General features: G+C 39.9%; 4 protein-coding genes across 19 annotated transcripts in view; 1 reads left to right on the forward strand and 3 right to left on the reverse strand.

Annotated features, from left to right (window-relative positions):
• The window catches only part of LOC1269513 (potassium voltage-gated channel subfamily H member 6), a 27,109-nt gene extending 6,758 nt beyond the window's left edge, over nucleotides 1–20,351 (reverse strand). For 5 of the 16 annotated variants that reach the window (XR_009765426.1, XM_061649919.1, XM_061649910.1 and 2 more), the window contains exons 1-15: nucleotides 19,804–20,351; nucleotides 18,084–18,292; nucleotides 17,664–17,894; nucleotides 13,484–13,621; nucleotides 13,261–13,414; nucleotides 13,027–13,183; nucleotides 12,845–12,947; nucleotides 11,985–12,089; nucleotides 9,514–9,674; nucleotides 9,349–9,417; nucleotides 6,632–7,729; nucleotides 3,822–3,959; nucleotides 2,850–3,093; nucleotides 2,585–2,766; nucleotides 480–500 (exon numbers count right to left, since the gene is read on the reverse strand). Coding sequence is in view for 15 of the 16 variants with exons in the window: in XM_061649919.1 (XP_061505903.1) it covers nucleotides 480–500; nucleotides 2,585–2,766; nucleotides 2,850–3,093; nucleotides 3,822–3,959; nucleotides 6,632–7,729; nucleotides 9,349–9,417; nucleotides 9,514–9,674; nucleotides 11,985–12,089; nucleotides 12,845–12,947; nucleotides 13,027–13,183; nucleotides 13,261–13,414; nucleotides 13,484–13,621; nucleotides 17,664–17,894; nucleotides 18,084–18,159 (2,877 nt within the window). In the remaining variant the exon portion in view is untranslated. Of the gene's footprint in view, nucleotides 1–479; nucleotides 501–2,584; nucleotides 2,767–2,849; nucleotides 3,094–3,821; nucleotides 3,960–6,631; nucleotides 7,730–9,348; nucleotides 9,418–9,513; nucleotides 9,675–11,984; nucleotides 12,090–12,844; nucleotides 12,948–13,026; nucleotides 13,184–13,260; nucleotides 13,415–13,483; nucleotides 13,622–17,663; nucleotides 17,895–18,083; nucleotides 18,293–19,213; nucleotides 19,423–19,462; nucleotides 19,781–19,803 lie in introns of those variants that run through there. The other 11 variants (XM_061649912.1, XM_061649917.1, XM_061649911.1 and 8 more) reach the window with 11 other exon arrangements.
• Nucleotides 14,011–16,383, reverse strand: LOC5667003 (mucolipin-3). Its single transcript, XM_001687803.2, has one exon. The coding sequence runs from the start codon at nucleotides 16,025–16,027 to the stop codon at nucleotides 14,090–14,092; it is 1,938 nt and encodes a 645-aa protein (XP_001687855.2). The 5' UTR covers nucleotides 16,028–16,383; the 3' UTR covers nucleotides 14,011–14,089.
• Nucleotides 20,352–20,491: 140 nt separating the features above from the next.
• On the reverse strand, nucleotides 20,492–21,945 carry LOC1269512 (uncharacterized). Its single transcript, XM_061649941.1, has 3 exons — nucleotides 21,574–21,945; nucleotides 21,347–21,492; nucleotides 20,492–21,282 (listed from the first exon to the last, which is right to left on the reverse strand). Exons 1-3 carry the CDS (start codon nucleotides 21,680–21,682, stop codon nucleotides 20,977–20,979), a joined length of 561 nt encoding a protein of 186 aa, XP_061505925.1. The 5' UTR covers nucleotides 21,683–21,945; the 3' UTR covers nucleotides 20,492–20,976.
• Nucleotides 21,946–22,821: 876 nt separating this feature from the next.
• LOC1269511 (uncharacterized) lies at nucleotides 22,822–26,287 on the forward strand. The gene is made up of 9 exons (XM_061649932.1): nucleotides 22,822–23,347; nucleotides 23,612–23,872; nucleotides 23,942–24,039; nucleotides 24,122–24,294; nucleotides 24,360–24,489; nucleotides 24,577–24,710; nucleotides 25,758–25,864; nucleotides 25,931–26,001; nucleotides 26,077–26,287. The coding sequence occupies exons 1-9, from the start codon at nucleotides 23,293–23,295 to the stop codon at nucleotides 26,134–26,136; spliced, it is 1,089 nt and encodes a 362-aa protein (XP_061505916.1). The 5' UTR covers nucleotides 22,822–23,292; the 3' UTR covers nucleotides 26,137–26,287.
• The last annotated feature ends 453 nt before the right edge of the window (nucleotides 26,288–26,740 follow it).

The following is a 26,740-nucleotide window of genomic DNA, read 5'->3' on the forward strand; positions in this document are numbered from 1 at the left end:
ATACAAATTTTGTCAAGTTGAATGGAACGGTTCTACTGGTGTTGGCGGCAAAAATGCATAAAAACTACAATAGGATCAGTAGTTAGTCCAAAACAAGTAATGATTTGTACACGCGTGCGTGTGTGTCGAATTAGTTTTCTTTAATAGTCGTCCAAATTGTATTCGCTCATGAAGCATTAAAATAAAATGATGATTTAGTTTAATATTATTACAGAAAAAACTCGATTATTGTAGGCAGTAGCATTCATTCGAAGGGTGCTTTATGATTATTCAAACGTGAAATTGTATACATTTCAGTGTGTATATATTTTGAACAGTGTTAGAAGAAGGTAAGGTTGTTAAAACAAGAGATTGGGAAACAAAAAAAAAAAATTATAATACTTTATAGAGGAACTGAGTAATATTTTGTTAGTAAGTGGTTTAAATGTCGTTTATAAACAAAAGACATAGTTATACTTCCAAAATCTCGAGTGCAATACCTCATCTTTGTCCAAGCCAAGCTGTAAAATACAAAAACTGGCGTCATTCAGTAAAATAACAATTAATGCGTTAAAGGTTATATTAAATTCACATTGGCACTACTAGGGAATAGGTGAATGTGAGAATGAAAGACGATTAGAGACTATATTTCATTTTGTTGCGATTATTTGAGTGTTGGTTCAAAACATCGAACTGAGCGCGTGTTTTGTACCAAATTCAGGTAAACAATGCATACCAGAAGTCACTGATTGATTTAAAGTTGATTTTCACCAGCAGCAGCTAAACAATGTAGAACAATACTACTTTTCGGGCAATCATTGCTCAAAGTTAGGCTAGCAAGCTTCGATAATCATTTGTTTAAACATAAAATTTCTGTTGCAATTGATATTCTTGGTACATTTCTAGGTATTACATAGTATTACTTAGTAGATGAAACGAGGTCATAAAAAAAGAAAAATAAATTAAAATGAAGCTATTTTAACCTGATCATTGTGCTGATTAAACAATTAACAACAAGTATGAACCTCACGAGATGTATATTGAGATGTGGCCTTTTCTAATAAACCTTTGTTGTTAAGATTGTTTGAACTGTTTGAACTGATGCTATAGATAATTTTTGGCCGTATAACAGTATTGAAGAAAACATCAGGTTCGTTTCGACTTAAATTCATGTCAACACCACATTAGTTCCACGGAGAGTAAAAAGGAACGAAGAATTTTACTTTAATAATTTAGCAAGATTAATTAGTAAAACGCAATTAAAGTGGAATTGGCCATTGCTAGAGATTGAGCTAATAGTGATGAATGAGTTGAGTATAAACCATTATGAAACAAAAAGGAACTAATAATTACAGTGCAAATTGGGAAAAAGTATAAGCGAGTGGAAATATTAATGAATCTAATAGTATTGTAATTGATTCCTATTTGAGAAGAAGTTATAAGTGCATGTATTACGTTTGTAACTAATGTTTGAAGATGATTTGTGGTTACGAACGATAGACAATATACAGAGGGCATATTCACAAAAAGAATTAACAGTACAGTATAACAAAAAATGCGAGACCTGTTCAGAAGGCTAAACTAGCTAGTTTTGGTAGGAAAGTTAAAACAGAGACATTACTTAAGGTAAAACATGTCTGTATCAATATGATCCTGTCTTATGATAAATTAGGGATGTAGAAAGAAGGTGAACAAAATAAACATAACAATGCCGAAACACAGGAAGTGAGTTGGGTTTGTATGGCGTTTGGTTTGATATATTTCACCTCAAATTACTGTTCATCATCGGGTGTTTAGATTTGTTTTTTTTTTTATCCTGTTTTCGTAACCTGCAACTTCATTGGACAAATCAATGATATCGTTTTTGTCGAGGGGGTTTATTAAGGATTTTGAAGCAATTAAGGAATAAAAACAACAATTGTGTATGAACAGTCTTTGTAAGAGAAACAAGAATTTTTCGTGTAATCAACACTCGAATCAATCACACAGGATCCATTCGTACCATCCATCGCCGCGAAATCCGTTTCATGCGTGTTGTCTTGTTGAAGACATTCTGTCTTATGTTGAAGATAGAGCAGAAAACAATATCGCAAAATGCTTTAAGTTCGTACGCCTTTTTTAGACTTGGGTCTTTGCCTAAAAAGAGCCGTGCAGCGAAATATATGCCGGTTTCGAATGTTGCCTAATAATCATATTTATCGTACTATCATAATTGTTATCATAGTGTGTCTCTCAACATCATCGACCACGACTTCCCTGGACTGGGGAACTAATTTTGCTAATTGGAAGTTGTGCAGCACACAAAGATGCTCATTAGTATAGTACCGTACGATGTATAATTCGCGTATTCTTCTTCTTCTTTGGCACAACAACCGCTGTCGGTCAAGGCCTGCCTGTACCACCCACTAGTGAAGTGAGCTTGGCTTTCAGTGACTTGTTGTTACCATAGCAGGATAGTCAGTCCTACGTATGGGGGCACGGTCTATTCGAGACTTGAACCCATGACGGGCATGTTGTTACGTCGTACGAGTGACGACTGTACCACCAGACCGGCCCAATTCGCGTATATTAAAACGAAAAACCCTAAAGTTCATAACCAATTTACCTCATCTGTGTCACTTCCCACGAGAAGCAGGTCGAAGGGTATGGCTGCTACCAGATCTATCAGAAACCATCCGCTCAAATAGTGAACGGCGATTCGTCCCGGGTGGGATACTACCTCGTCCTGCCCGTTTACGAACGTGGTTCGGAAGTTAATCAGTATATCAACAACGAAGGTTACGTCAACTGTAAATAGAGGTACATAGTGCGAGCGAATAGTTAGTATTGCATGTTTGTGTGAGTGAAGGATTGGTTTGGTGGTGGTTTACCTATTAAATCAATTATCACAATTGGATCATCTGCATATTTTCGATTCTTTCGCTGATTATAGTCCGGCTCGCTGAGCAGAAATGCGGCCACATACGGTGTAAATATTGCTGTGTACATAACTAACAACAGGATTATCCAATCCCAGACTGCTTTGAAGGGTGAGTAGTGCAGTATTGTCCATTTGTGAACACGAGGACTCTGCAGTTTGTACTCCGGCAGGACGTCAGCTCCCAGTGATAGAACCTGCAAGTACGCACCATTGAGGCGACCCGGAAAGAGAAGAGAGAAAAAAACAACGTTCCGAGTGTAATTAACAGCAAAGTCAAGGGTTTCTCCATCTTCTTCCGGCTTCGTTCGCAATCCGCATTAACCGGTCGCCGGTGGCGGTTCGCGTGGGATTTGATATGGAAATAGAATTGAAATATTGATTCACAAAGCTCTCGATCATCATGCTAGCTAGCAGCTGCACCAAATCGTACACACGCTCATTGTTCCTGTGCTTTAGTTCTAGCCTCGCGATGACTGCCGAGGGAGAGAGAGGAGTTTCGGAAACGGTGAAGTTACGTAAACATGATCAAACATTTCTACCAATATTTTAATGCTATAAGGCTAAAAGTGCAGCAAAAGAAAGGGGAGCGTTTTAACTGTTCGATACACACGAGCTCTAACGCTGATGTGTCCGCGGCATGCTCACGAAAGTCTAGCGCGGCCATGCCATAGCTGTTGCGTGCTCGTTGATAAGCAGGGTAGCGGATTAATAGCAAAAACTACTCAAACGGCCATGAAATGTTCGTACATGTACATGAGGTTCGCACATGAGACAGGGTGGGTGGGAGGTGGCGGAAGGTTGATTGGGCAAACGTATGTAGCGCTGGAAAATGCTTGCTGATACTGCTAAACGGCTTGATACGCGCGGAAAGAGCAGGATAAGCGGGATTGGAACTGGAGCATGAGCAGAATGATATAATTACCTCTTTTCCCAAATTAGCTTTGTCGCCACTGAGCCCATTGAGGTTCAAATTGGAGTGGGTGGATATATGGTTTTCAATTTTGATCTGATTTTTCTTCGAATCCGAACTGAGCCGAACACTGGACCATTTTTCTTGCGCCTGAGATGTTACAGCGAAGCAAAGGAATAAACATAGCATGTCAATGAGAAGAAGGACATCAAAGAGACATTTTTGTTTAACAGCGGTCGATGGAAGCTTCCAAACATGGATGCTTCCCATTTTCGATAACTGCAGTATTGCTGTGAAGTTTACACAGACCTGTAAATTTTGGGGAACAGATTTGTTGCGATGTTCATGGCTTAGCTTCGATTGGCGCACAAAGCTACGGCAGGATTTGGTTTTAAACGCAGAGTCTAGGCTAGTCGCGGTCGATGAGCTCGGCTTAGCTCCGATCTCGTTCGTCGTTACTATAAGCGGTATGTTGGTTTGATCCTGACTGTGTGCTCTATTCATCTTCATGACACACGATGATAACGATCGTTTGATTTTCCTTTCTTCGGTGTAAACCTTATTCATATATGCTTCCTTGTGCTTGGACCGGTTTCTTGAGTAGAAGGCGCAAAAAGCGCACGCACCTAAGTGTAACTTCTTTGTTGTTTCTTTTTGTATTCACTCCTCAACTATGTTGCATTGTTGCCACACAGTATGGGAGTGACAGGCAACTGACCTCACGACAAAGTGTCGTGTTTAGTAGTGTATCACTAACACCAATAACACCACAATCGGAATTGGTTAAAATGAACCAATTCGCCTCAATTTGGCAATTCACAGCCGCAAAGAATGTCACGAAACAGGGTACGGAAAACGTGAACATCCACCCTATTGCAAACGGTCAAAGTGTTGTTCGTTTTTGTTCTGTTCAGGTTTGTACAATAGTACCTGATGCATGTGTTCATGTTGCGAGAGAGAATTTTCTACACACTACTACGAAATACATCGCTCTCCTATGCTCTGCATCTCATCCTCCCACACTTCCACACACATAAACTAACGCACGAACATACACAAACACACACACACATACATAAGGGCGCGCGCTTCGGCGCTTTCACTCCGAGTTTACTGGAGCTATAGTTCCAACGCTTGATCCTAGGATTCGTAGAAACGTAAAATTTTCTTTGCATGCGTTGGTGTGGATGCTCGGGTGGGAGCTCTCGCGTATTGAACTGTGCCGTTTCCGTTCCGCCTCAATATTGAAACACTACTAGGGACGTTCAGAGGACGGCACTGTAGAAAAATATGTTGTAGATAATGCGGTCGGAGCAAGTTACACTTCGGCGAAGAGTGAATGATTATTGATTTCTCAATTACACACGCGATTTCAAAAGTAGTGGGATATAGATTTTATGTTGTTATCGTCGTGTGTCTTTGTCGTCTTCGGTTTTAACCATTCTCATCATGTTTCATTGAAGATGCGCAATATTTCTAAATGGGACGGTCAGATATGTTGGGCTTTCTAGCAGCGATTGGAAAGCTCCTAACACTTTATGTGACAAACCGAAACCGACATTAACGCGACAGTATCCGATATTGCTTGAGTGAACACGTGAATAGGTTAGATTTCCGTACTTTACTATACTACACGAGTATTTTTTTTACTGAACTAGCTTCACATCGCCGCAATTGTCTAACACTGCGGGACGACTCATTGTAAAATTCGCGTCCTCGCGCTAACGATTCTCGCTCTCCACTAAAACTCATCGTGGTCCTGGGAGAAACATCCCTCCATGGTTTGCGCGAGATCCGCGTGGCTTTAGATGTGTGTGCAATCGACACAACGTGTATCCTTTGGCAGCGCTCAGTCTCCGGAACTGGGATACGTCCTCTCCCGAAACCGGGGCCAACTCGTGACGGTATTGCCAAGGCGCACTTCTATGTATTTGTTTACCGTTGCCCAATGCACAGCGAAGGATGTGTATGTGAAATGGATGAATGAGAGTGTATTGTACGTATGTGTGTTTTGTTGTTTGCTCTATCCTCTCATCTAGGTAGGACAAAAAACACAGAAAATATCTCTGGGAATCCCTGCGGCGACAGCTCGAATGCAGCCAGGGGGGGGGGGGGGGGGGGGGGGGGGAGGGTTTTAGGAATCATCACACGGGGTATTTCGAGGCACATAAAGAACAAACGCTAAAATTATTTATTTTTCAATTGGCAAATGATCGCCGTAAAAGCTACGTATACGGGTGAAAACGTAGAAGAGCGGAAACTAGATGGATGGGACTGGCTGTCAAAAGTAGTGAGCACATCATGTGTCACCTGCCACGTTCACGAACAGATGGTTTGTATTAATCAAAGCAACCGGTTACGATACAACTGGGAATTATTGGACGTAAATATAATTAGGACAACCTGTGCAGCCTACCAACCAGCAGTCGCACCTAACTAGTTTAGGAAATATTTATGACCTCTCCGGAACGTATCATGAGCGAGCACGGCGTGTTTTAATATTTACGGGCGTACTAAGCGAAGGGATTGAAATGGAAGTCGTGACCTGTCCCAAAGAAGTTCAATAATTACTCCATCGAGCCAGCAATACCTACAGCTACGAGAATATTGTACGCTACCTTCGGAAGCGATTTCCATCTTTATGGCATGATTTTCACAGCAGAGTACAGCATATTTTTACATTCACCGTTTCTAGCTCGACGACTCGACGGGAATATGTAATGAGCATAAACAGTTGGGAATAATGTACGTCACTATTCGTTACACCTAGAAAGTTCTACTTGGCTAATGCATTGATCGGAAAAAGCATGCTGAGAACTTACTGTTTCCACCGGCTCGGGGAGTATTTTTTCGAACTTGTGCCCGAGTAGAGACTCCTTCGCGCCCTCGGTAGGCTCCGTGTCGAAACTGTTGGTCTTATGTGAAACCTTGCGCGATAGCGGCGAGAACTTGGACCGCGACTTTACGCTGTTGGCCTGCGAAAGTAACGATTTGTCCGACTTATTGTCAAAGGACTTCTGTGCTTTCGTCGTGTAGCACAGCCGTTCGGATAGGGCACTGTTGAGACTCTTCATAGAAATCGGCACTATGTTGGGCGTTTCGATGATGTTTACGATCCGATTGTCTTCGTCTGGAGCGAGACATTGATTCTTGCGATGCACACTTTTTCCACTGTCTTCACAGCTTTGCTCCACTGTTGCTGGGACGCCTATCGGTAGTTGTAGCGTATTCGGTGGGTTTGGGATCGGGCTACTGGTAGAACATCCGCAAGTTTCTCGGTTAGCTGGTTTCACATGCACGGCATGAGCAGCTTTGCGTAAGTTGGAAAGTATAGTCTCGGAAAGGCTGCACAAGTTGTCCACTGGCTGCTGGTGTAGCGGTTTACCGATCGGCCCCAATCCGGCCGACGGATGAAAGCACATCCCTTTAGGAAGATTTGAGCAACTTTTCGTGGTGAAAGACTTCTGCGATAGAAGCCAGCAATCATCATTATTGGTACCCGGCTTCAGCCCGCCCGGCCCGTTCATCGCGCCCATTATCCTTCGCGCGCCGTTGAGAATGTTCAGGCTTGAGAGCATCGATAGAGTAGACTTGTTGATGGGTGGCGTAAAAATACAGTTCCCAGAGGAATTGCGGCGCCTTCGGACGTGCTTTCTCTGTTCCATATAGTCCTCTAGCTCCCGTTCACCATTGCTACCCGAGGACAGATCATCGTAGCTGAGCGTTTCGCACTGCCTCAGCAAGCTGTCCAGTTTGCGTATTTCGGACAGTTCGACGCACGAATTAGCCCGCAAACTTGCCTCGGACATGATGTTGTCAACATAATTTATCTTGCACTCTGTTGATGGTGTGCCACTCACTCTTCCATCGCGCGTCCTTCGCGCCAGCTGAACAGTGTCACTAGTTACGGTAAGAAGGACCTGTTCAAGAGGCCATAAAGGTTCAATATGTATGAAAACGGTGTGCAAGGCAGGCAGTATGTTTGTAACAGTAACGTATAATTCACTTCACGAATATCGACAAGTAGGCGTATACTGCACACTAATCACACCAAACCACCAAAATCCAGTGACGGAAAGCTTCTGCCAACACACGAACTATTATTAGGCTGTTACTACTACTGTACAATGCTATCGTCGAGAGCTTCAATTGAGGGCACTTGGATGGCTGAACACGAGACACAATGTACTGATTTTTTTGTATGTATGAATGTTAGCAGAAACAACATATCTACGGGAAACTAGATACCGATAGGCAACAATATTATATAATTATGTTTTTCGATATGTATGCTGCTTCGAATAGAATGGGCACTCGGGATACGAACGTGAATTGCGAGGAAACGGATTCCCAACAGGCTAGGGAAAAAGTGTATCCGCTACTTTCACACTCTCTCCTACCATTCAAGCACGGTTTCGCTCTGGTACTACAGACTAGCGGGATACCGATATTATGGTGCGACTGCGACACCTACCACGCGTTTCGAAGGCTTAACTTCCACTAGTGGCAGGCGCTGTCGGGAATAGTCCTTTTTGCACTTGGATTTGAAGAGGGAGTCGAAGATATTCGTGTCCTTCCACCTACACACACCTTTACGCGTCTAGCTTGTAGGGCGGGGAAGGCTCGGCATGAGAGGGTGGCGTGAGATAGCATCGTGGAATGGGTTCGTTCCAAGAAACATGATTCGTTCTCTCACTGGCGCGTGCTCAACGAAACGCAGCGTCTTCTCTACGCGGCGTGGTGAGCTAAATCTCTATACATGTGAAACATACATTCATACAGGGACTCAGGAACACAGACACACACACACACACCCGCATACACTCCCGTGAATGGGGGCGCCTAGTGTTTGACGGTGTTGCTAGAACGGAGCACACAGACATGCAAAGCAGCAACTCACTCTACCTACCGTCGGTGTGATTGGCGTTTGCGGGTGCGTAGAGTGAAAAGGACATCCGGCTAGCGGATCCGGTGTGTATAGCGCGTAGTAGACAAACAACTGCCAACGAGAGAGCATAACAGGTGTGATGGACAGAAATGAGTGTGGCCCGCGCTGTATCTCCCGTGCTATGCTCCCTAATACTCATGGAGAAGGCGTTTAGGGGCGAGTAGGGAAAGGAGCGTACCTTTATTTTCCTTTTTTAGAATGAAGGGGAATAGCCCAAACACCCGCAGTCACTCACATTGCTCTCTGGCAAACGAATTCGGTACGATCTCGAGCTCCTAATAATGATTTTACATAATCAAACAGAACAGCCCGTGCAATCAAGCATAACAGGTGATGAAAGCACACCAAGCATCACAGATATAGAGCAAGAAGCGGAAAGCAGCAGGCAGAGAAGCAGACGGACAGGCAATTGAAGCATCTGCACAGAGAAGCAGTTGTGGCTAATAAATAGCGTTACTTTTTCTTTCAAGCAGTACGATGCAAGATAAGAGCATAGCAGCGTGCATGCACATGCACAGGACGGATAGATTCTTATTCGAAAACGTTGCAAACAGTGTCGACACATTGACACAGAAGGTCGTGTCTTCTTACCTGAGCCACCTTCTCTCCCATGTTAATGGTCTGCCTTGTACCTTGGAAATATTTGCCAGAGCCATTGTCCTGCGTTTTATAAATAATTTTTGAAGTGAATAAAAACATAGAAAGCGGCAAGTCCGGCAAAAGCCAAGTCCATTGGGCAATAAAGTGAACAGGTACCTTAGCTTTGAGCGAGTCTGAAGGCACATTTGAAAGTGATGAACTGGTCCTCGCATCCTGAGCTGCCGTAGCTTGCTTCACGGGGACTGTTTTGTACCGCTGCAGGTCGCTTTCTGATGAGACGTAGGGAAAGTACAATCGTGCATTATGATTTACGGGACCTGTGTTGGCGAAAGGGACACACACGCAAAGAATATTTCGATTAGTTTGCTGTCAGAACGCACTTACGCTCAGCGAATAATAAATAATCCAATCGAAGGAAAATTTAGTAAGTTTCGTGTTGTAACAGTGTGTACACACTACTTTTGCTATGCCAAACTGCAGCGTATAATAATGAACGACAGCGCCGCATTACCACATAGCTAACGATCAAACGAACATATACAGGCCAGGCGTATGGATGAAACGGGATGATCTACTCTTGATCGAACTGCTCGAACAACAACCATTCAACAAATTCTACATGGATGGTGCTTTTTTCACATGCATTTTCTATTTTACAGTGTGAATTCAAGTGTTTGGCAATAATATTATTATTATATACAGCCATATCCCGCATTACGCGGTTAGATAATATCACATACGGTTGATCAATTATCGACGATGTGTGTAAATGCTGAATTTAATTGCATTTCGGAGTATTTCAGTGTCCCGGAAAATATCAGCTGATGGATCCATGAACTGCGACGAGCGGGATATGCTTGCATTTATTTTGGAATCTACTGCATTATATTCATTCCTCCATAGGACTTCGTGAGTGTTTATTAATACAGGCAAATTGAAACCAAATCATTAAAACACAGGGGTGCGTAAGCTTTCCTTACAAAGCAAAGCGAACCATTTAGTTTATCGTTTGCAGTGTACTTTCACTATTTCAATCAGCCAATCTTGTGTGGCTTATCTAGTATAGTTTGGTTGATTTAATGGCCCTCGAAAGCATACAACATATACATTACAGGGAACAACGGGCTATTGTTATATTACGAATGAACAAACAGAAAACACACTGTTTTTGTCCTAGTAACCCGAAAGCGTATCTCACAAATAACCATACAAAGCAAGAGCGAGAGACAGAGAGAAGAGGAGAATGTTGAGATAGGAAAGAACATTTAAAGCTTGTAGACAGAGACGGCGAGGAAATGAATAAACGGAGGCGCATATGGACACAGGTATTACGGGAACACGTGTTGTTGTTTTACGCAGGCATAACAAATATTGTGATCGGAACCGTTACTCACCTCGTGGGATGGCGAATGTTCAGCAACAATAAAAAAAGTTGATTCTTGATTGAATATTATACAGTTTCAGCCAGCAAACTAAAATAATGAAAATTTTCAACAATAGCAAATATACCCTCCATATGAAGCTTTTACAAATAGTAATATTATTTTGCAGCTGAAAATAGCAGAGTTTGATTCGAAAAACGTTAAGTGGAAATAATAAAACAAAAACAAAACCAAAAAAAAAACAAAACAAGAAGTGGAAAGCTCAACAAAATTAAGTGAATTTGTTGTAGTAGTGTACTTTCTACAATATAGCAAAAGGCATGCAGTTAAGAACAATGAAAGGTTGAATGTGGTTGTCCTAACATTAAGACGACGGTTGGATGAATATTAGATATACAGCATGATATATGTGGTTTGACATGTTTGTAGTGATGATTAAATAGTATTTGTTTTATTAAATTATCTACAAAACACGTGAACAATGCGTAAAAAATGCAATATTAATGGCATCAATTAATTGACAGCTGCATCTTGATTTACATCTTATCTAGTAAGCAGCATATGTCGGTGGTAGGATTGGCGGAGCAATGGAAAGCGAAAATAGATGGTAAAATTAGGGTAGATAGAGAGATAGAGAATGAAAGAGACATATATAGGGATAGATATATGGAGAGACAGAGAAAGAGAGAGATATAGAGAGCAGAGAGAGTTAAAAGAGGATTTGCAAAAAAAATCTAATTGTCAATCGAGTATCGGTTCTAATTTTGTGCTGTACATCGCGACAGTGTAAAGAAGAAAAATGTTGGCTCGTGCTTCCTGTTTTGTTAACATTCGCGGGCTGTCGCGAAGTGCTTTTCAATTGCCAAAGGCTTTTTGCGTTCTTCGCAAAAGCAACGAGAGTTTAAACTGCTAGCGAAGAAGGTGCATTGACCTAAAAGCATAAACGGGAGCTGGTTGGTATGCGCTTGATGACCTATTCTGGTCTGCTCGCCGCAAATAATGTTTCAAATGATGCCTACAAGCAACTGTTGAGAAATGTACGCAAGATTGTCAGAATATTGTTGCACGTTGCAGGTGGTATCTGTATCATCTTTATGCAGATTTTTTGCATAATAAAAATGTGTCGAGCTTATTATGGGTGCCAGAGCTGTAGAGATCAGTTGTAAAAATGTGGAAATGATGTTTTGTTCTAATTTTCTTATACGCAGGAAGTGTTGCAGATTCATACAGAAAATGTGGGTTTACCTCTCATGAAATCATCTACCGTATGGGCACGTTTTTCTACGAATCCACGGCTTGTTTGGAAATGTGTATTTTCGTAACAGCGAATTAGCTTTGCGCTTTCCACATCTACAAAGTAACCAAAACGTTAGGTTTGTATGAAAAAATCCACAAAGAAATGGGCAGCCATTGTAATCAATGTCCCATTTAGGTTCCCGCACCCTCGTTAGCTACGGTATAGAAGGTGCATTAATACAAGGAATGTTAACCTAAAAAGAATAATAGATCAAGTCATATCTGAATAATTTAATGCATTTTTTTTTGTCCAGGTTGAAGAAAGTGCAATGGCAATGGTGTAGTTGAACCCGGTAGTATAAGAAGCTGCTAGAGCAGACAATCCACTTTCAACAAAGAATATCAACAACAAATATATTTGATCAATTATCATTTATAACAAAAATGCGGCTTAGCATTTCGATGCTACGAAGCGTCAATGTTCAAGCCAGCAGCAAAACATGTCTGATATGCACTCTAGCAATATCCCGCCTTTTAGTATCAACAAATTTAGTTTAGACATGATGTAACGTTCATTTGTTCGAAAAGAATGTGATTTTTTTAAATAAGTGGAGTTTAACCATTTCGAACGGAAAGGAAAGAGTTCTGATAGGGAAAGCAACATAAAGATTAGAAAATCTCATTGTGAGCATTGTGATAGAAATAGAGAGAAACGGAAGGAGAGAGGGAGGGAGAAAGGAAGATGGACAGAAAGAGAGATAGATAATGAGCAAGAAAAAGAAGAAGAAGAGACACAGGAATGGGAGAGAGTAGAAAATGCGAAAAAAGGGTGAATGGAAGATTTGAATGTGTAAGTAAAACGCACTTACGTTTTAATTGCGCTTCAAAATCTAAGCTCTTAGTTTGCACAAATTCTGGCTTCATATCTTTCGTACTTTGTTCCTTGCTTTCATCTCTCGTTGTTTGCGTTATCTGAAAGGGTTTAAAACAGAACAGGGAATGAATCGGGTTTTCGGCCCATTTTCACAAAACGAGGTTTCATTCCTCGTACATCGGGAGCCGTTATAACAATCTCTCCTGGTCCGCTGAGTGTATCGATATCATGTGGGAGACAGTCCAGCTCCTTTGTTCTTGTCAGGGCAGGCGTTGACATGGGTGCCCAAATGTTGGCTTCCACTTTGAGGACTGTATTCTTGTTAGCAGGACTGCTGCAAAAGGAAACGAGCACGTCTTACAGTAGGATCACATTAAACAACGAGCATGATAGGTGATGATAGGTACGTACCTCTCGATGTGATGTTTCGGTGCAATAATCTCGTCCTCATCTTGTGTGGCATCGGAGGGAGGGGTCAGATATCCTGCCAGACGTAGACCTCGATCACGAAGGGCTATGTGACCGATTCTAAATGATTGTCGAAAACTAGCTCTCGCTTTGTCAACTGCAACGAGTAATACAGATTCTAATGGTGCAGTGTCAATGCCAAAAGCGATACAACAATCGTACTTACATTTGCTTAGTTTAACTTGTTCGATCGGCTCTGGGTTAGATGGATTTGATAGATCCTCAAAGTTTATGATGAATAGAGAGATATCATCGACTTCCGAGCGGATTGGAGCAATTACTTCCGAGCATAGAAACTTCGTACCTAAGATATGGAAACAAAAGTGATAAACAGCCTTAAACGTTATTTATCATTTTCGTTCATTCACCCTAGCGTGTATCTTATTTAAGAAAAGTTGTTCAATATTTGATTACTGATGAGCGAATAAATGACCAATTGAGTGATTCACCGTGCCGGTTATTTTATTAGGATAAAAAGTTTATTACTTTCAGTCTACATAAATGCAATGACACAAAGAAAACGCGCAAAGTTCCAAACCTTTGTTGCTTTCACTGAAACATGCAGTGGCATAATTGTAGAAAAGAAATCAGGGTCAAACATAAAATTACTGCACTTCTTGCATGCTCGAAAACCCCTACCCCCTACCCCTACCTTTCTTTCATTAAAGATAGTGGAACAAATAGTCAGGTGTATTTTTTATGGCTTTTTAAAATTTATTGCATACTTCATAACAAATTAATGAACAACGATACTGAAGAGATTTGAAATTGGCTAATTGTTGACATAGCTTGAAGAAGAAGCCTTTGGTAATAATGATGTGTAGCCCGTTGGGCCGTTGGTCCTGGTGGAAAAACAAAATATGCGTTTTACCACATCGAAAAACGACATGTTCTCCAGATCGAATTCTTCGTGCTCCCGGAAAACACCGCTAGAGAAGTCATTAGGACTGATCGGTCCAACAAACAGTCGAAGATCGGACTGCGGGAAACCATCCTTGTAATACTTCTTGATCGTATCGTACGCGTCCATAATGACGGATATGAACAAAGATAATACCACATATATATAGAGGCTGGTAAAGGAGTACAGATAGATTCGGCAAAACCACCACAGCATCAATGATTTTTCCGACATGATCGAGAAGGTTGCAAACATATCGTCACCGTTGATAAGAGCGAACAGACACTCGGAGGTGGTAGAAAGCGAACGAAACTTAATGTGGTACGGTCCAAGCACCAGCCATCCACAGAAGGTGAAGCCAGCATAGATTAAAAGAGCACAGAGCAAAAATCGGCTAATTTTAGGTGCAGCCTTCTTCAGTGTTAGTATGACGACATTGTACGTTTTGAAGAATCCAAGGTAACGCAAAACACCGAACCAAACTAACGAGTTGCCCACGCCCAAAAGCAGGGAGCAAACGTTCCAGTCGTCTGCAATAAAGTGCTTCCTTTCAATCTGCTCCTTAAGTGCCGATCCAATAATAAGCAGTATGTCGTTGAATACGATCATGATGTACCACATGTTGACGAACTCCCATTTGCCTTCGCAGCTAAGATCCTTGCCATAGGCTTGCTTGAAAAAATCACAAGTAGTCAGCCGCAAAATCTGGGCACGAAAAATGGCACGTGCACAGAGAGCAAACGAAACCAGACATATCACGATCACTAGAATGTTCAACAAGCTGCGCAGTGCGTCGTCTATTTGTGAGTTTTTGATAAACTCTACATCGCCGTGGCAAACCAACCGTGTAGGTTCTGCTTCCAGCCGAAGTACCATTTGGCCATCGTGGTCTTGGTTGTTGAAGAAAATCATTATATCGAAACGATAGCAATCGGGAGCTGTTATTGGCCCCGCCGCCTTGAAATTAACAGTTTTGATGGCAAATTTCAATTCCGCCTTTACTAACGCCGAGAAGTTGATATGAATATCTTTATCGTGCAGGTACGCCTGGCTCCCGTTTGTGGTCACGTTCTGATACAGATCCACGCACAGTGTGTCAATTTCCGGGTTAAATACGTAGCTTTCGTTAAATCCAAAGATAGTACCATCCTTGTACCGGTACAGACACAATCGCATGGGTGCCATCGTATTGTCCTCGGTTGGGAAGGAGTAGGGCCCGATCGCCTGAGGAAGGTTGGCGTATCCTGCTGCAGCGTAATCAATCGTTTTGAAGAACTCATCGATCATGTACACCGATAGCGGGCCCGTCTCGGGTGGATAGTTGTTGACCTCCATCGTGATATCCCAGCCGCGGAGGAAGAGGTGTGAAAAGGTGACCGTGTTGTCCCATGTGTAGTTCACGTGCGTGTATCGGGAATGCGCAAAAAGACACAGTTGCAGCGTTACGAGCACTATTTTGATAACTTGAACCACAAACTTGTAAGGGAAACGTCGCTTCGCTTCCCATTTTTCGATTGGATTCATGAAGAAAAACTGCAACTTCCGCCTCAATCGTTCTTCCATCTCGTTGATGCGGGCATCCTGCAGTACGGGAGACTCAACGATGCCCTCGTCGTCAGTTGGTTCCTTTGTTTCCACCGCCATGTCACTGTTGCTTCTGGTTCGCTGGCTCGAAACGTAAGGGCGTATGGGTCTCATCGTATCATCGAATTGTACGTTTTGCGCTCGGCTAATACCTCTGTCTCTGGATACACTACTTTCTTCTTGATCACCAGTCGAGATAGTGGAGGATGAGTAAACACTACTCATTGCAGCAGTATAGATTAACGCGTAGCCAGCTTCTTTTTTTTGTTCTCGCTTATCAGTTAGGTTGGAATGAAAAGTAAACAAGAACAATTGTGATGATACTGTCAACGGCAGGTTCTTGTGTGATTCACTGTTCTATCCCGTTTTCTATGTACACCAACGCAAACGAATTTTTCGAGCCATAGGAACTTTAGAACTCTTATAAAAGTTGTGCGTTGATTTGAATTGGTTTCATTTTTACCAATCGATACAGCTTTTCTTCGTGACAATGAATTTCTCTTCTTGGGTCATATTTATGTTGACGAACAGTGGGTGTACCATTCGGACAAGAGCGCAGAAGTCAATGTGACGTTCGGTCAAATATAAATAGAAGCGTGAGAAAACTATGGGCCCACTGCATGCCAGATGAACGAAATTTTTTGCCATATTTTCCAAATGTTCGTGAAATATCCACATCGCATGATACATTGACTGCTGATTTATTATATTTACAAAAACCGACATAATTTGCGCGATTTAAAGATATACTATAATGGCATACCATTTCAATGGAAATATATTCTGAAATGTTATGTGAGAGCTACCACTGTGCATAGCCATAATTGTGGCTAAATTCTGTTTTCAATCATTTTAGCTTCCGTTTTTTATGCTAAAATAACAATCTTATAAATACTCGTTCGTATAAAATTTGAGTACGCGGGGCATTCAAATTATGATAAACTGTCGAGTATGTTTACATTTAATGTTCTTATTTCTCTTTAACTTCTTAATTTATGACGTTTATAGGAGCATAAGTCATACGAGTCAAGTTCCCATTTTTATAATAAAAATGTAGCATGTTTTCGCTAGCTACATATCTAACGCATTCCCAAGAACTTTTATAAAGTCCTTTAGTTGGTCTTTGATTACAGATTATTGAACTGTTGAATGAATTGGTCATGTATCTTTTTTAATTAATTTATTCATACATGCGGACACGAGTGAAATTTTATTGTGAAAAGATTTCAACGTTTTAGTAGGAAGAAACGAAATAATGTAGGTAATAGACTAATTTTGTTATTAATGTAGTTTTAGAACAAATTTCACCCGTATTTCATGTATTTGAAATTTTTACGGGCAATCTCATATGCAGGTAAATTAAATCGGAGTGAGCTATTTATATTCACTGTATTTTCGATTTGTTTGCTTACACAGTTTACAGTGGAGTGGATAAAAACTTTGGTGATTAAAAATGTCGTAAGTTGAATACGATGAAAAAAGTTCTAATAATTAAAAATCATATTGTTGTTATTCTTCTTCTTCTTCTTCTTCTTCTTTGGCTTAACAACCGTTGTTGGCCACGGCCTGCAGCACTAATGGGCTTGGCTTTCAGTGATTTATTTATTACATAGCTGGATAGTCAGTCCCTGCGTATGAGGGCACGGTCCATTCAGGGCTTGAACCCATGACGGGCATGTTTTTTTTTGTCGTACTGGATGACAACTGTACCATGAGACCAGCCAATTGTTGTTATTATATGTATAATAATATTAAAAAGACGATAAATAACTTTTCCGTTAGGATTGACCGATACCAAACAAGATAATATACTTGCTAATCGGAAAATTGCGAAATGATTGTTAAAAGCACAAATACTTACCATCTTTTCGGTAGTAAAGAATTTCAAAATGTTTTTCTTCGCCTTTTCTTAGTGCTTCCTTTATAGAGTCCATGACACCGACGGAGGTCATTTGGCCCTGCAGGAAGTCGGTGCAGGCTGATCGCTGCATCACTTCCGCCCTGGTAAATCCCGTCATTTTGCAGAATCCATCGGAACAGAAGATAATGTGGCATGATTCTGGTTGTGCGTTCGCTACTAAAAAACTTCGATCTGCAAGTAGAAACGATAATTCAAGCTCTAGAATTCGATCGCTGCAGCGAAAGTAGCTAGTATGTAGAACAACTATTAGCATACGCCACAAAAAGACTAGTAATGTGAGTCATTATGCAGTAAGAAAATGAAGCAGAAATATTTGTGAAATACAATGTACGGTTTTTAGTATTTAGCAATAATACTTACTGTGTGTATCAAATTTTCGAATAATTGTCTCGATAAGCGTTGTTTTGGGAGCAACGTGTCCTCTGCGTACTGGCATTGTGCATCAATAATATTTTAATTGCGCTACTATTGAAAACAATCAATCGTGTCGAATTGATTGATATCACATTAATTAAATTTACTGCTATTCTCATTCAAGTATGCTGTACAGTATCACTTCACATTTCAGGCTGCAAACAACAATAGTTATTAGAACAATAATCAGTATGAGTGTATGCACTTGTATTGTTTTTTTGCTTATGGCAATGTTGTGGATTGATAGATTTGAAACATAATTTTGATTCGCAACAAACAACATCGATGGGAATTGAATATTTGATAATAGTTCAAATAAAAATGAATCTTTTGTTAACAAAATCTCTATGCTGTGTGTAACGAGTTGCTTGTGTAAGGTAAGCGCAGTTCCAAAGGCAGCTTTAATTCTAAAGGTGTGCAAACAACTATCCCTGGGGTAAGGTTCATTTGCTTTATTTTTATTTTATTGATTTTAATAATTCGCACCACTATTACCGCCCGAGTACGGGTAGCGAAACGCAACCAAGTTTGAAAAAAAGAACAGTACTAAAGAAGGGAACAAAGGGGCAAATAGACAATAAAAACAACGACAAAAATAACACCAAATGCAAATCGTTTTGAAAGTGGTGAGCTGATTGCATGACAATAAATAAATAGATCTGAATAAATACATGTAGACGGTGGGAAAATGCAACAAAATAACTGATCGTTGTATACAAACAACAAATAAACACTTTTCACTGCCTTGCGTTCAAGAACTAGTACATGAACTGAAACGCTAAATAGGACAACTATTTGCACATCGTCAAATCAATGGTACGATTTCTATGATGCCGTACAAAGTATCCTTTTGGAAATGTTCTCGCTCCTCGAAAAGTGGAACCGCATGATGTGCCATATACTCGATATCGTAGCAAATGCTGCTCGAGCCTCCACGCCAGGTATCACTTTCATGGCTGTATTTTACGTTCATTCACGCTCTCACGAATGGAATACATAATTGCTTATATACTCATGTAGTAAGCACTGCAGATGTCCATAACACGCTTTGTGTTGATAACTATTCAATGCCTTACTTCATTTTTAGGGAACGGTGACACTACACGCTTTTGCGCACTTCTGTGATAGCAGTTTTTCAGCTCTCTGCCATAGCAAAACAAAAAAGGAACAAAATGCTCCTGAAAAGGGTCCCTCCTTTTGCATGACGAACTCTTGTGACACTTTTCACCAACTTCTTCCCCTACACAACATTCTGTTTAATATAATTTTAATTTATTGAGTTTACTAAATAAACTGCACTGACGCTTTTCGGAACGATATTTTACAATTTCTCGCTATCTCTGTGACGTCATCGATATTCTTGGCCTGGGTCAGACCTTTTTTGTTCATGCTATTAATCTGCACTGCACGTCCCCTCTGCTATGCGGATTTTTTTTGTGCACTCAATTATAACGCTTCATAATGAAATAGTGTAAAGAGAAGGCTCACGAGTCAGGAGCTTTTATAAGCGTAGATTGGTATTAACAAAACCGAGGCGGATATGAACTCTCGTGAATTGTAAAATTCTGTACTCTGAGAATTTCCATAAAGTATTAGGACACACAAAAGCATACGCCGGTACTATCACTTGTTATCCTTTGCGTCGAATAAATGTAATTGTGCTTACGGAAATGTATAATTTTGTGGTGCTTTCGAATATTGCCGTACCACGATGAACTGCGGAAACGCACAGCACTCGCACTCGTTTATTTTTGAACCTCCGTTCTGTAATCACTAAGCGTTGAATAGGTGTAAAAAATGTACAAATGTAGCACGAAATTGAGCGTATCCTTGTGCAGAGGCAGGTGCCGCGCGGGCCGGACATGCGGGAACTATGACACTACACGGACGCGTGCAACTTCGCCTAAATGTCTGCATAAACTAACTGAAAATAAAGTAGTTAAATGCGGCTTCACAAACGTCATTTCTATACAGGGGTTTTCACTTTGAATTTTCCAATGCCGCAATCTGCTTTGCAATAGCTCCATAAATATTTTCCCCAATTCTTATTGTGTAATAGGTTACATTTTAATGAAGCAGGTGTTACTTTATAGTCGATAATAAAATGCAAGTTACTATAAGCAAAACATGATGCTCACTAGGAACGAAAGAAATAAGCATATCAATGCGGTATTTTGTAAAATTTCGGAAAACCCCTACAATCGGCTCTCGTGAGCGTAGGTAGTTTGTTTTGATCCCTGAAACCTAGTGAGCGAGAGAGAATGTAAGAAATAGAGAGAAAGAAAGAAAGAGAGAACGAGAGAAAGTGCGGCGTTTACCAAAGGATATGCTATTTCGATAAAAGTTCCAGAGGCTTTCTGTGTAAGGTATAAGCGCTTTATTTACTCAAATTTTCCTTTTCCCATCCGTCGCTTATACATTTTACTACTGTGTTGAGGGTGGTACGGCGGGTGGTGATTGTTGTTGGTATACGGGAAAAACTAACAAAAGAGACTACTGTCTTTCCACTACTGTTTTCGGTAGATTGATTGACGAATTTGCGGTTCACTTTACGTTTCGTATGGCAGAAATGATGTTGCAGAGACGCATGTTCTTTTTCTAGCCAATGGTTCTCGGTAGGATAGTTTTCTTATCAAAATGTCGTTGACTTTGGAGGAATCGTAGCTTTAAGAATTATTCTGCTTTTGCAAGTATATGCGTTGTGTATTAAACAGTACTGCTGGTAAGACCATGAATATGGCTCATAAGGTCAGCACAATGCAATCTGTAAAAAATATAAAATACGTTGTAAAACTTACGATACTGTCCATTTTAACCAATTGGGAGGAGTGCATTAAAATCATACCTTAGACATAATGAAACCCATGTAGCTCAAATCCAGCATAAGAAACACAAGGCCAAACGGTATGTTCGAGGACCACCAAAGGACGGTTAGCAAAGAAATTATTTGTAGTGCAATATATAGAATGCAGGTGTAGGTCAGGATAGTGAGAATAGCTTTTTTATAAAGTATTATCAAGTTTAAGATGGTTGGCTTTTGCGAATTTGTAATATTTGTCTTTATGCTGTGTCGAATATTTGCAATATTCGGAGTGACGGTTGTCGATGCTTCCAAAATATCACCTCCTGCAGCTGGATAGTAACCCTGCGTTGGATAATGAAAGTGATTTAAATTGGAGAAGAAAAAAAATCAACACCTTCCACAATACCTGCAGTTGGGCACATAGTTTAAAGATGTATTCGTTGAAGAGGATGGTAGTCATACATTTTAAATAAATCGAAATCACATAAGCTCGCGTTGCAATCTTCAGCAGTTTTATGACTGTTTTGATGTGTTCCTTATACGATTGAATTGCTGGTGGAAGGCCAAAAATATATTAAATTAAATTTATATTCAACATTTTGATGAAGATAAGGAAGATGGTCTTAAATTCACCTTCTATTTTGAAATTGTACGGTATAGAGCACAACTTCTGAAACGAGGTACTGCGTAACAGCACCTTTGCCTCAAAGTGAGACTTTTTTGGAATGTTCACAGAAGACATGTTTGACGGTGTTCACTATGTATCGATATCACAGAAACTTTAACTCCACTGGTCGAAAAATCTCGGCACTGTATTTAAAAATTCGAAAAGATCTTCATGTTTGCGTTAGAGCAAATAGGAAATTCGACACACTCTCGTTCCGTCCTACGTGTTTACTACGACTGAGAAATCACTGCAGGTAGCAGCTCCGGTCGTGAGGATCATTTGCTGAAGATGTGTTGAATAAAGTCATACCGGACAATCGCGTAAGTAGCGTCACAGATTAAGTGAGTGCTTTTGAGCAAGGAAGAGACGGCAACACTATTTGGGCGTACCGTTCAGAACTGATAACTTCTGACCTTTTGGCATTAAATATTCAATAACATGCATCTACTTGGTGTTGGCGGTGCACATGCTTTTCAAAAGTGGCAGCGAATCAACAGCGGCGGTATGCGTTAACTGTTTTTGTTTCAGGAAGGAAATATGGTTTCAAGCAAGCATATTTTATCCGGTCATTTTTTACTGCTACAATATTAAATTTTTGAAGGACCTTCACGTTGCCAAAAATCACGTGAATGTTATTTCGATTCAATTACTTACCTAACATTCGACCTTATCGCTTCCTTATCGCTTGTGTTATACCGCCCCACACAAGTATAGCGATTGTTAACATTTGTACAAATAGGTACGAGGCACATGTTGACCATTTCCTGTTTCTGGCCAATATCGAGTGATTTTAGTGCATCAGTCGTAGTCGCAGTAATGTAGAGAGCAATGAGATGATTTTTTTTAATTTCATCGTACACTATATGGCCATTGTTTGTACCTAATAACAGGGCTCTGCTCAGTTAACATTGAGCAAATCAATCCATCAATGTCAGTTACTAGCCATGCTTGTGTGATGCAAAAAGCTTATAAATATAAAATAGAACGTAATAAATATAAAATAGGATGTGTAATGAATTGATTTTGAGCACGTGTAACGTATTTTTATTGTGATATATAAACGATCTGTAGTAATACTAGCTAGCGGTAGATGGCGCCAGTGTCGGTCAAGAAGAGCTGTCACAAAAGGTAGACAATGACATCAACAATGTCAAACAGGCAAATTGTGCTGCTTGGGCACTCGTCATTGATTTTTCTTGAAAAAAGGCAAAGAAGAAAAAGCTAAGAAAGATTATTAAGTTTATAAGTTAAGAAATAGCACAAAAATCGCTGCTAATACGTAGTAAAAACGTATGTAAATGTTTGTTTTGCATGTTTCGTGCTACAATGTGTGTCTAGTTTTGTGTGTGCGTGTTTATTTGCTTGTGTGTAAACGATATTTTGTAAAATAAATTTTCAACTAAAAGATTGTATCGAACGTGTGCAAAAAACATACTTTTTCCTTTTTTCGGTAGATGTTGTAGGAAGGGAACTAAGAATGTTTTTAAGTTGAATTGTACCTGTGCGAAGCAAATGTGAGTAGAAAAGGGCATTGGAGTGCCGAAGTGTCGCAAACAGGTGCATTTTCTTGCTGAAGCAGACAAGCTATCTTGTTTGGTATTGCACGGGACGCTGAATGCTGTAGGTTGGCTATTTACACCCCCAACATCCCCTGTTTCTAGCTGTTGCACATTTTGCAGTACAAGATGGATGGTATACATCATAATGTGTTATCAGAAGAACTTTTGTTGTTGTCATCAGGTAAAGAGTTTTTTCGTTCCGCAACAAGTTAGTGGCACTTGGATGTAAATAGAGGAAACTAACCGCATAATAAAACAAGGGCGACATTGTATCCAGGAATGTAAAGAATTTGTATACGATTGAAATGCATAATGGTGTGCTTGGGCTTAAACGTAGTCTTTGTGTGCTTGTTGGTAGTTTGTGTGTTGCTTGAATCTTAACAAGGGTCTCTTCTACAGTAGCGCTCTTTCACCTTTCAATTTAACAAAATGTTTCCTATTGTAGATGATGAGAATGACGCAGATTTGGTTATCGATTATTTGAGCGAAGATCAATCCATCACTCCGAAATGCCCGGAAGCTTTGGCATGCCCTCAAGACATTGAGAATTACAATGATCTGAAGACAACAGGTGCAGGAAGCGTAATCGGATCGGCAAGAACGAACGGTAGCCACAACAGTGACGCGATTACAAATAACCACAGCAACATGGTGCCAATTATCAGTGTCACCCCGCACAGCCCTGGAGCCAAGTTCAACTTTCTTGGTAAGTCGAAATAATATACTAGCGATATGAGAATCAAAATAAACTTTAAACAAAACATTCTTTTTGCAGAGGACACTCTTAATCAACTACAATGTCTCCGGGAAAGTGTAGCGCACATGAAAAATACCACACTACAAAATACGGCTCTGGGGGGCATTGGCTCAACTGTATGTAGCTTTGTTGTTATTGATGCTTAATAATGCGATCCAGCAAGTGTTGATAAAATCTAAATCTACTCCATCTTCCAAGGTATCCTCGACAAAGCTGTTTTCCTCATGTCCTTCGCTGCCCGATCTAACCATAGCCAACCCTATCAACGTTTGGCCGCATCACCATGTGTTGTATGGGTTAAACAATGATAGGCGAAAATCATGGACGGCTATCGAGGATTTAACAGAGTGCACAAAATCATCACACAAAAGGTTTGGTTGTCGCTATCGAAATGACGATAAAACAGTAATCTAACTCATTGTAATTGTTATTGCAGTGTCAGTTTGTCGAGTCTCGACAGCGAAGAGCAGGAATCGTTGCGAGCAGCAGAACGGCTTCATAATCGAACTAGTCGAAATAGTACGGGTGGAATTTCGACACATTCTTTAAATGAGGCTGAACTAGCGGTTAGTGTTGATAAGAAACAAAAGAATCAAAATTGTTCGCATCCTTGTTGGACACATGAATTTATATTCTTATATATATATTTGCAGAGAGACTTTGAGAAAGTAGTGGCCAAAAGAAATTTGGTTCCTGTGGTTCCAAGGATTCCGTTGCAGAAAAGCATATCGACTCCATCTATAGCTCCGGTTCGAAATCAAAATGTTAAGGAGGATAACCTAGTATCGTAAGTAGCCAATGTCCCCGTGCTTTGTAACTAAAAATATTAGCTATGATAAGGCAATCTCTTAGGTATAGCTGATGTGTGTTTTTCTTTCGACAATTTGGGTATATGATCCCTAGTTAAGCAGTGTAGTAATTCTTTATAGTTTGCAATATCAGATTCTGAGCATAATGCGATGTTTCAAATCCGGTTCCGTTCCCTGGGTGTAATATGAATTGGGTCCATCTAGCTATGAATTGCAATCCATGACAATTAATCATCGCATCCACTCAAACTTATCGTACACAATTACATATCGCAAGTTGTTGTCAATCGTAAATTGGCTACAGTTTAATTTTGATCATTTGGAAAATCGGCTTGTTATGCTTTATAATGTTGTATTTTCCTTTCTTTCCCTACAAAAAATCCTAAAATGGCTAGTTCGAGGCATCTTTCTGACAGTGAAGATGAAACTCATGATCGATCACTACTTTGTGTGAGAGATAAAAAGTAAGTGTGCCGTGTTGTTTAATCGATTTTGATTGATGTTGAATATTTTTAAGCGTTTTTATACAACGACTGAAACATCTCTTCTTCACTAGTGCCGCGTTACTATCCGATGTAATGTGAATGTAGTTGGTAGTTTGTTCATGTTTTACTGTCACACTAATGTTCGTACCTCTTTCAAAAGATTTCACATTTATTGGTTTGGGCCTATACCAATGATATGCCCATTCGCTATATTCTACTCTATACCTCTCTACTTCTTCTTGGGTTCCTATCTAGATTCTTACACCGGTCTAGATGATGTAACTATAATAGTTTGTTGTATTTCTTTTAAAGGCCGGAGCAGGCTGACCATTTTTATCTTTTTTATGCTTTACCGATGTTTTTAATGTGTGTGTATACTTCATCCTTACATCGAATAAAATAATTAATATAACGGTTAATAAATACTTATGCAGAGGGTTTGGTTGAAATATTTTTCATTTCTATGGTATGGTTTTGCTCAAATCGATAATAAGTTAAACTGACGATCTCCTTTCTTTCTACAATACACTTCCAATTTAGTGAGGAATATCCCGAGCATCATGAAAAACGGCGTAAACGTGGGTCGTTATTCTTTCGTAAGAAGAAAGATAAATCAAAAACAAAAGGACAATCTTCTGTTTGTGACGGTTTGTATAACAGTTTGTTTTACACGTAGTAAGTAATTTGACATTAATGCTAATATTTCCTTGTAGCATGCGGAGCTGTAATAAACCTGGCCACATACAAAGAGCATGCCGTAGAATGCAAAGCAAAAATTGCAAAGGTATGTTTGAAGCTTACTTTCCTTCTGCACTATACATCAATTGCCATGATATATTTCTCTTCCTCTATTTTCTAGAAATACTTTCAAGCTCAGCCAAAACCTAGCTCCAACAAGAAGAGCTCTGCCAACAGGTAATTAGATATTGTTTAAAGACGCTTTCTATGTCATGTACAATTTTTAGAAATTGAAATTGGCTGCATCAGTTTCATTCTAAATCGTATTGTAATGAGCCTGTCCATATATTGAATTTATATAAATAATGGATTACATTTTGGCCTGCAAATAATTTGGGTTTAATTTTTCTAATTTGCAACATACAAAAAGATTTGACTAACAAAAACGCAATTAGTGTCGCAAGACCGCTTAAATAAGGATTAAACTAAATTAAAACAAATTCCATGCATCCTTAATGAAATATTTGTATTTTTGCTTTTGATTATGAATTAAATTTTTGCATTGGTATGAACGTTGAAATTAGTTAAAAACTATGTTTTAGGAATGCATTTTCCAGTTGGTATAGTTTCTACGTTAATAACTCTGGCAAATAAACAAACTCGAATAATATCACTTACATTGTGAATGAGCTTGCTTTAAGCCTTATATTTCTTATATTTCGCCGTACGTTTGAGTATTAATTTCAACGTAATGTTTGGTTGCTTTTTATTGTATCAGTTCCGTTCCTAATTTAAGCTTGAAAGCCAATAATAAGTAGTTGTAATTTACGGCATGAACTATAGAA

The sequence above is a fragment of the Anopheles gambiae genome, chromosome 2 (assembly GCF_943734735.2).
Source record: "Anopheles gambiae chromosome 2, idAnoGambNW_F1_1, whole genome shotgun sequence".
NCBI lineage: Eukaryota > Metazoa > Arthropoda > Insecta > Diptera > Culicidae > Anopheles > Anopheles gambiae.

What these genes read in the sequence shown, in the direction of transcription:
- LOC5667003 (XM_001687803.2), bottom strand. Translation starts at nt 16,027, where the DNA reads ATGAGTAGTGTTTACTCATCCTCCACTATCTCGACTGGTGATCAAGAA.
- LOC1269512 (XM_061649941.1), bottom strand. Translation starts at nt 21,682, where the DNA reads ATGTCTTCTGTGAACATTCCAAAAAAGTCTCACTTTGAGGCAAAGGTG. An exon ending in GTACAATTTCAAAATAGAAG is followed by an intron (nt 21,493 to 21,573) that starts GTGAATTTAAGA and finishes GCCTTCCACCAG; the next exon opens with CAATTCAATCGTATAAGGAA. An exon ending in AACTATGTGCCCAACTGCAG is followed by an intron (nt 21,283 to 21,346) that starts GTATTGTGGAAG and finishes TATCCAACGCAG; the next exon opens with GGTTACTATCCAGCTGCAGG.
- LOC1269511 (XM_061649932.1), top strand. Translation starts at nt 23,293, where the DNA reads ATGGATGGTATACATCATAATGTGTTATCAGAAGAACTTTTGTTGTTG. An exon ending in AGCCAAGTTCAACTTTCTTG is followed by an intron (nt 23,873 to 23,941) that starts GTAAGTCGAAAT and finishes TTCTTTTTGCAG; the next exon opens with AGGACACTCTTAATCAACTA. An exon ending in AAGGAGGATAACCTAGTATC is followed by an intron (nt 24,711 to 25,757) that starts GTAAGTAGCCAA and finishes CTTCCAATTTAG; the next exon opens with TGAGGAATATCCCGAGCATC.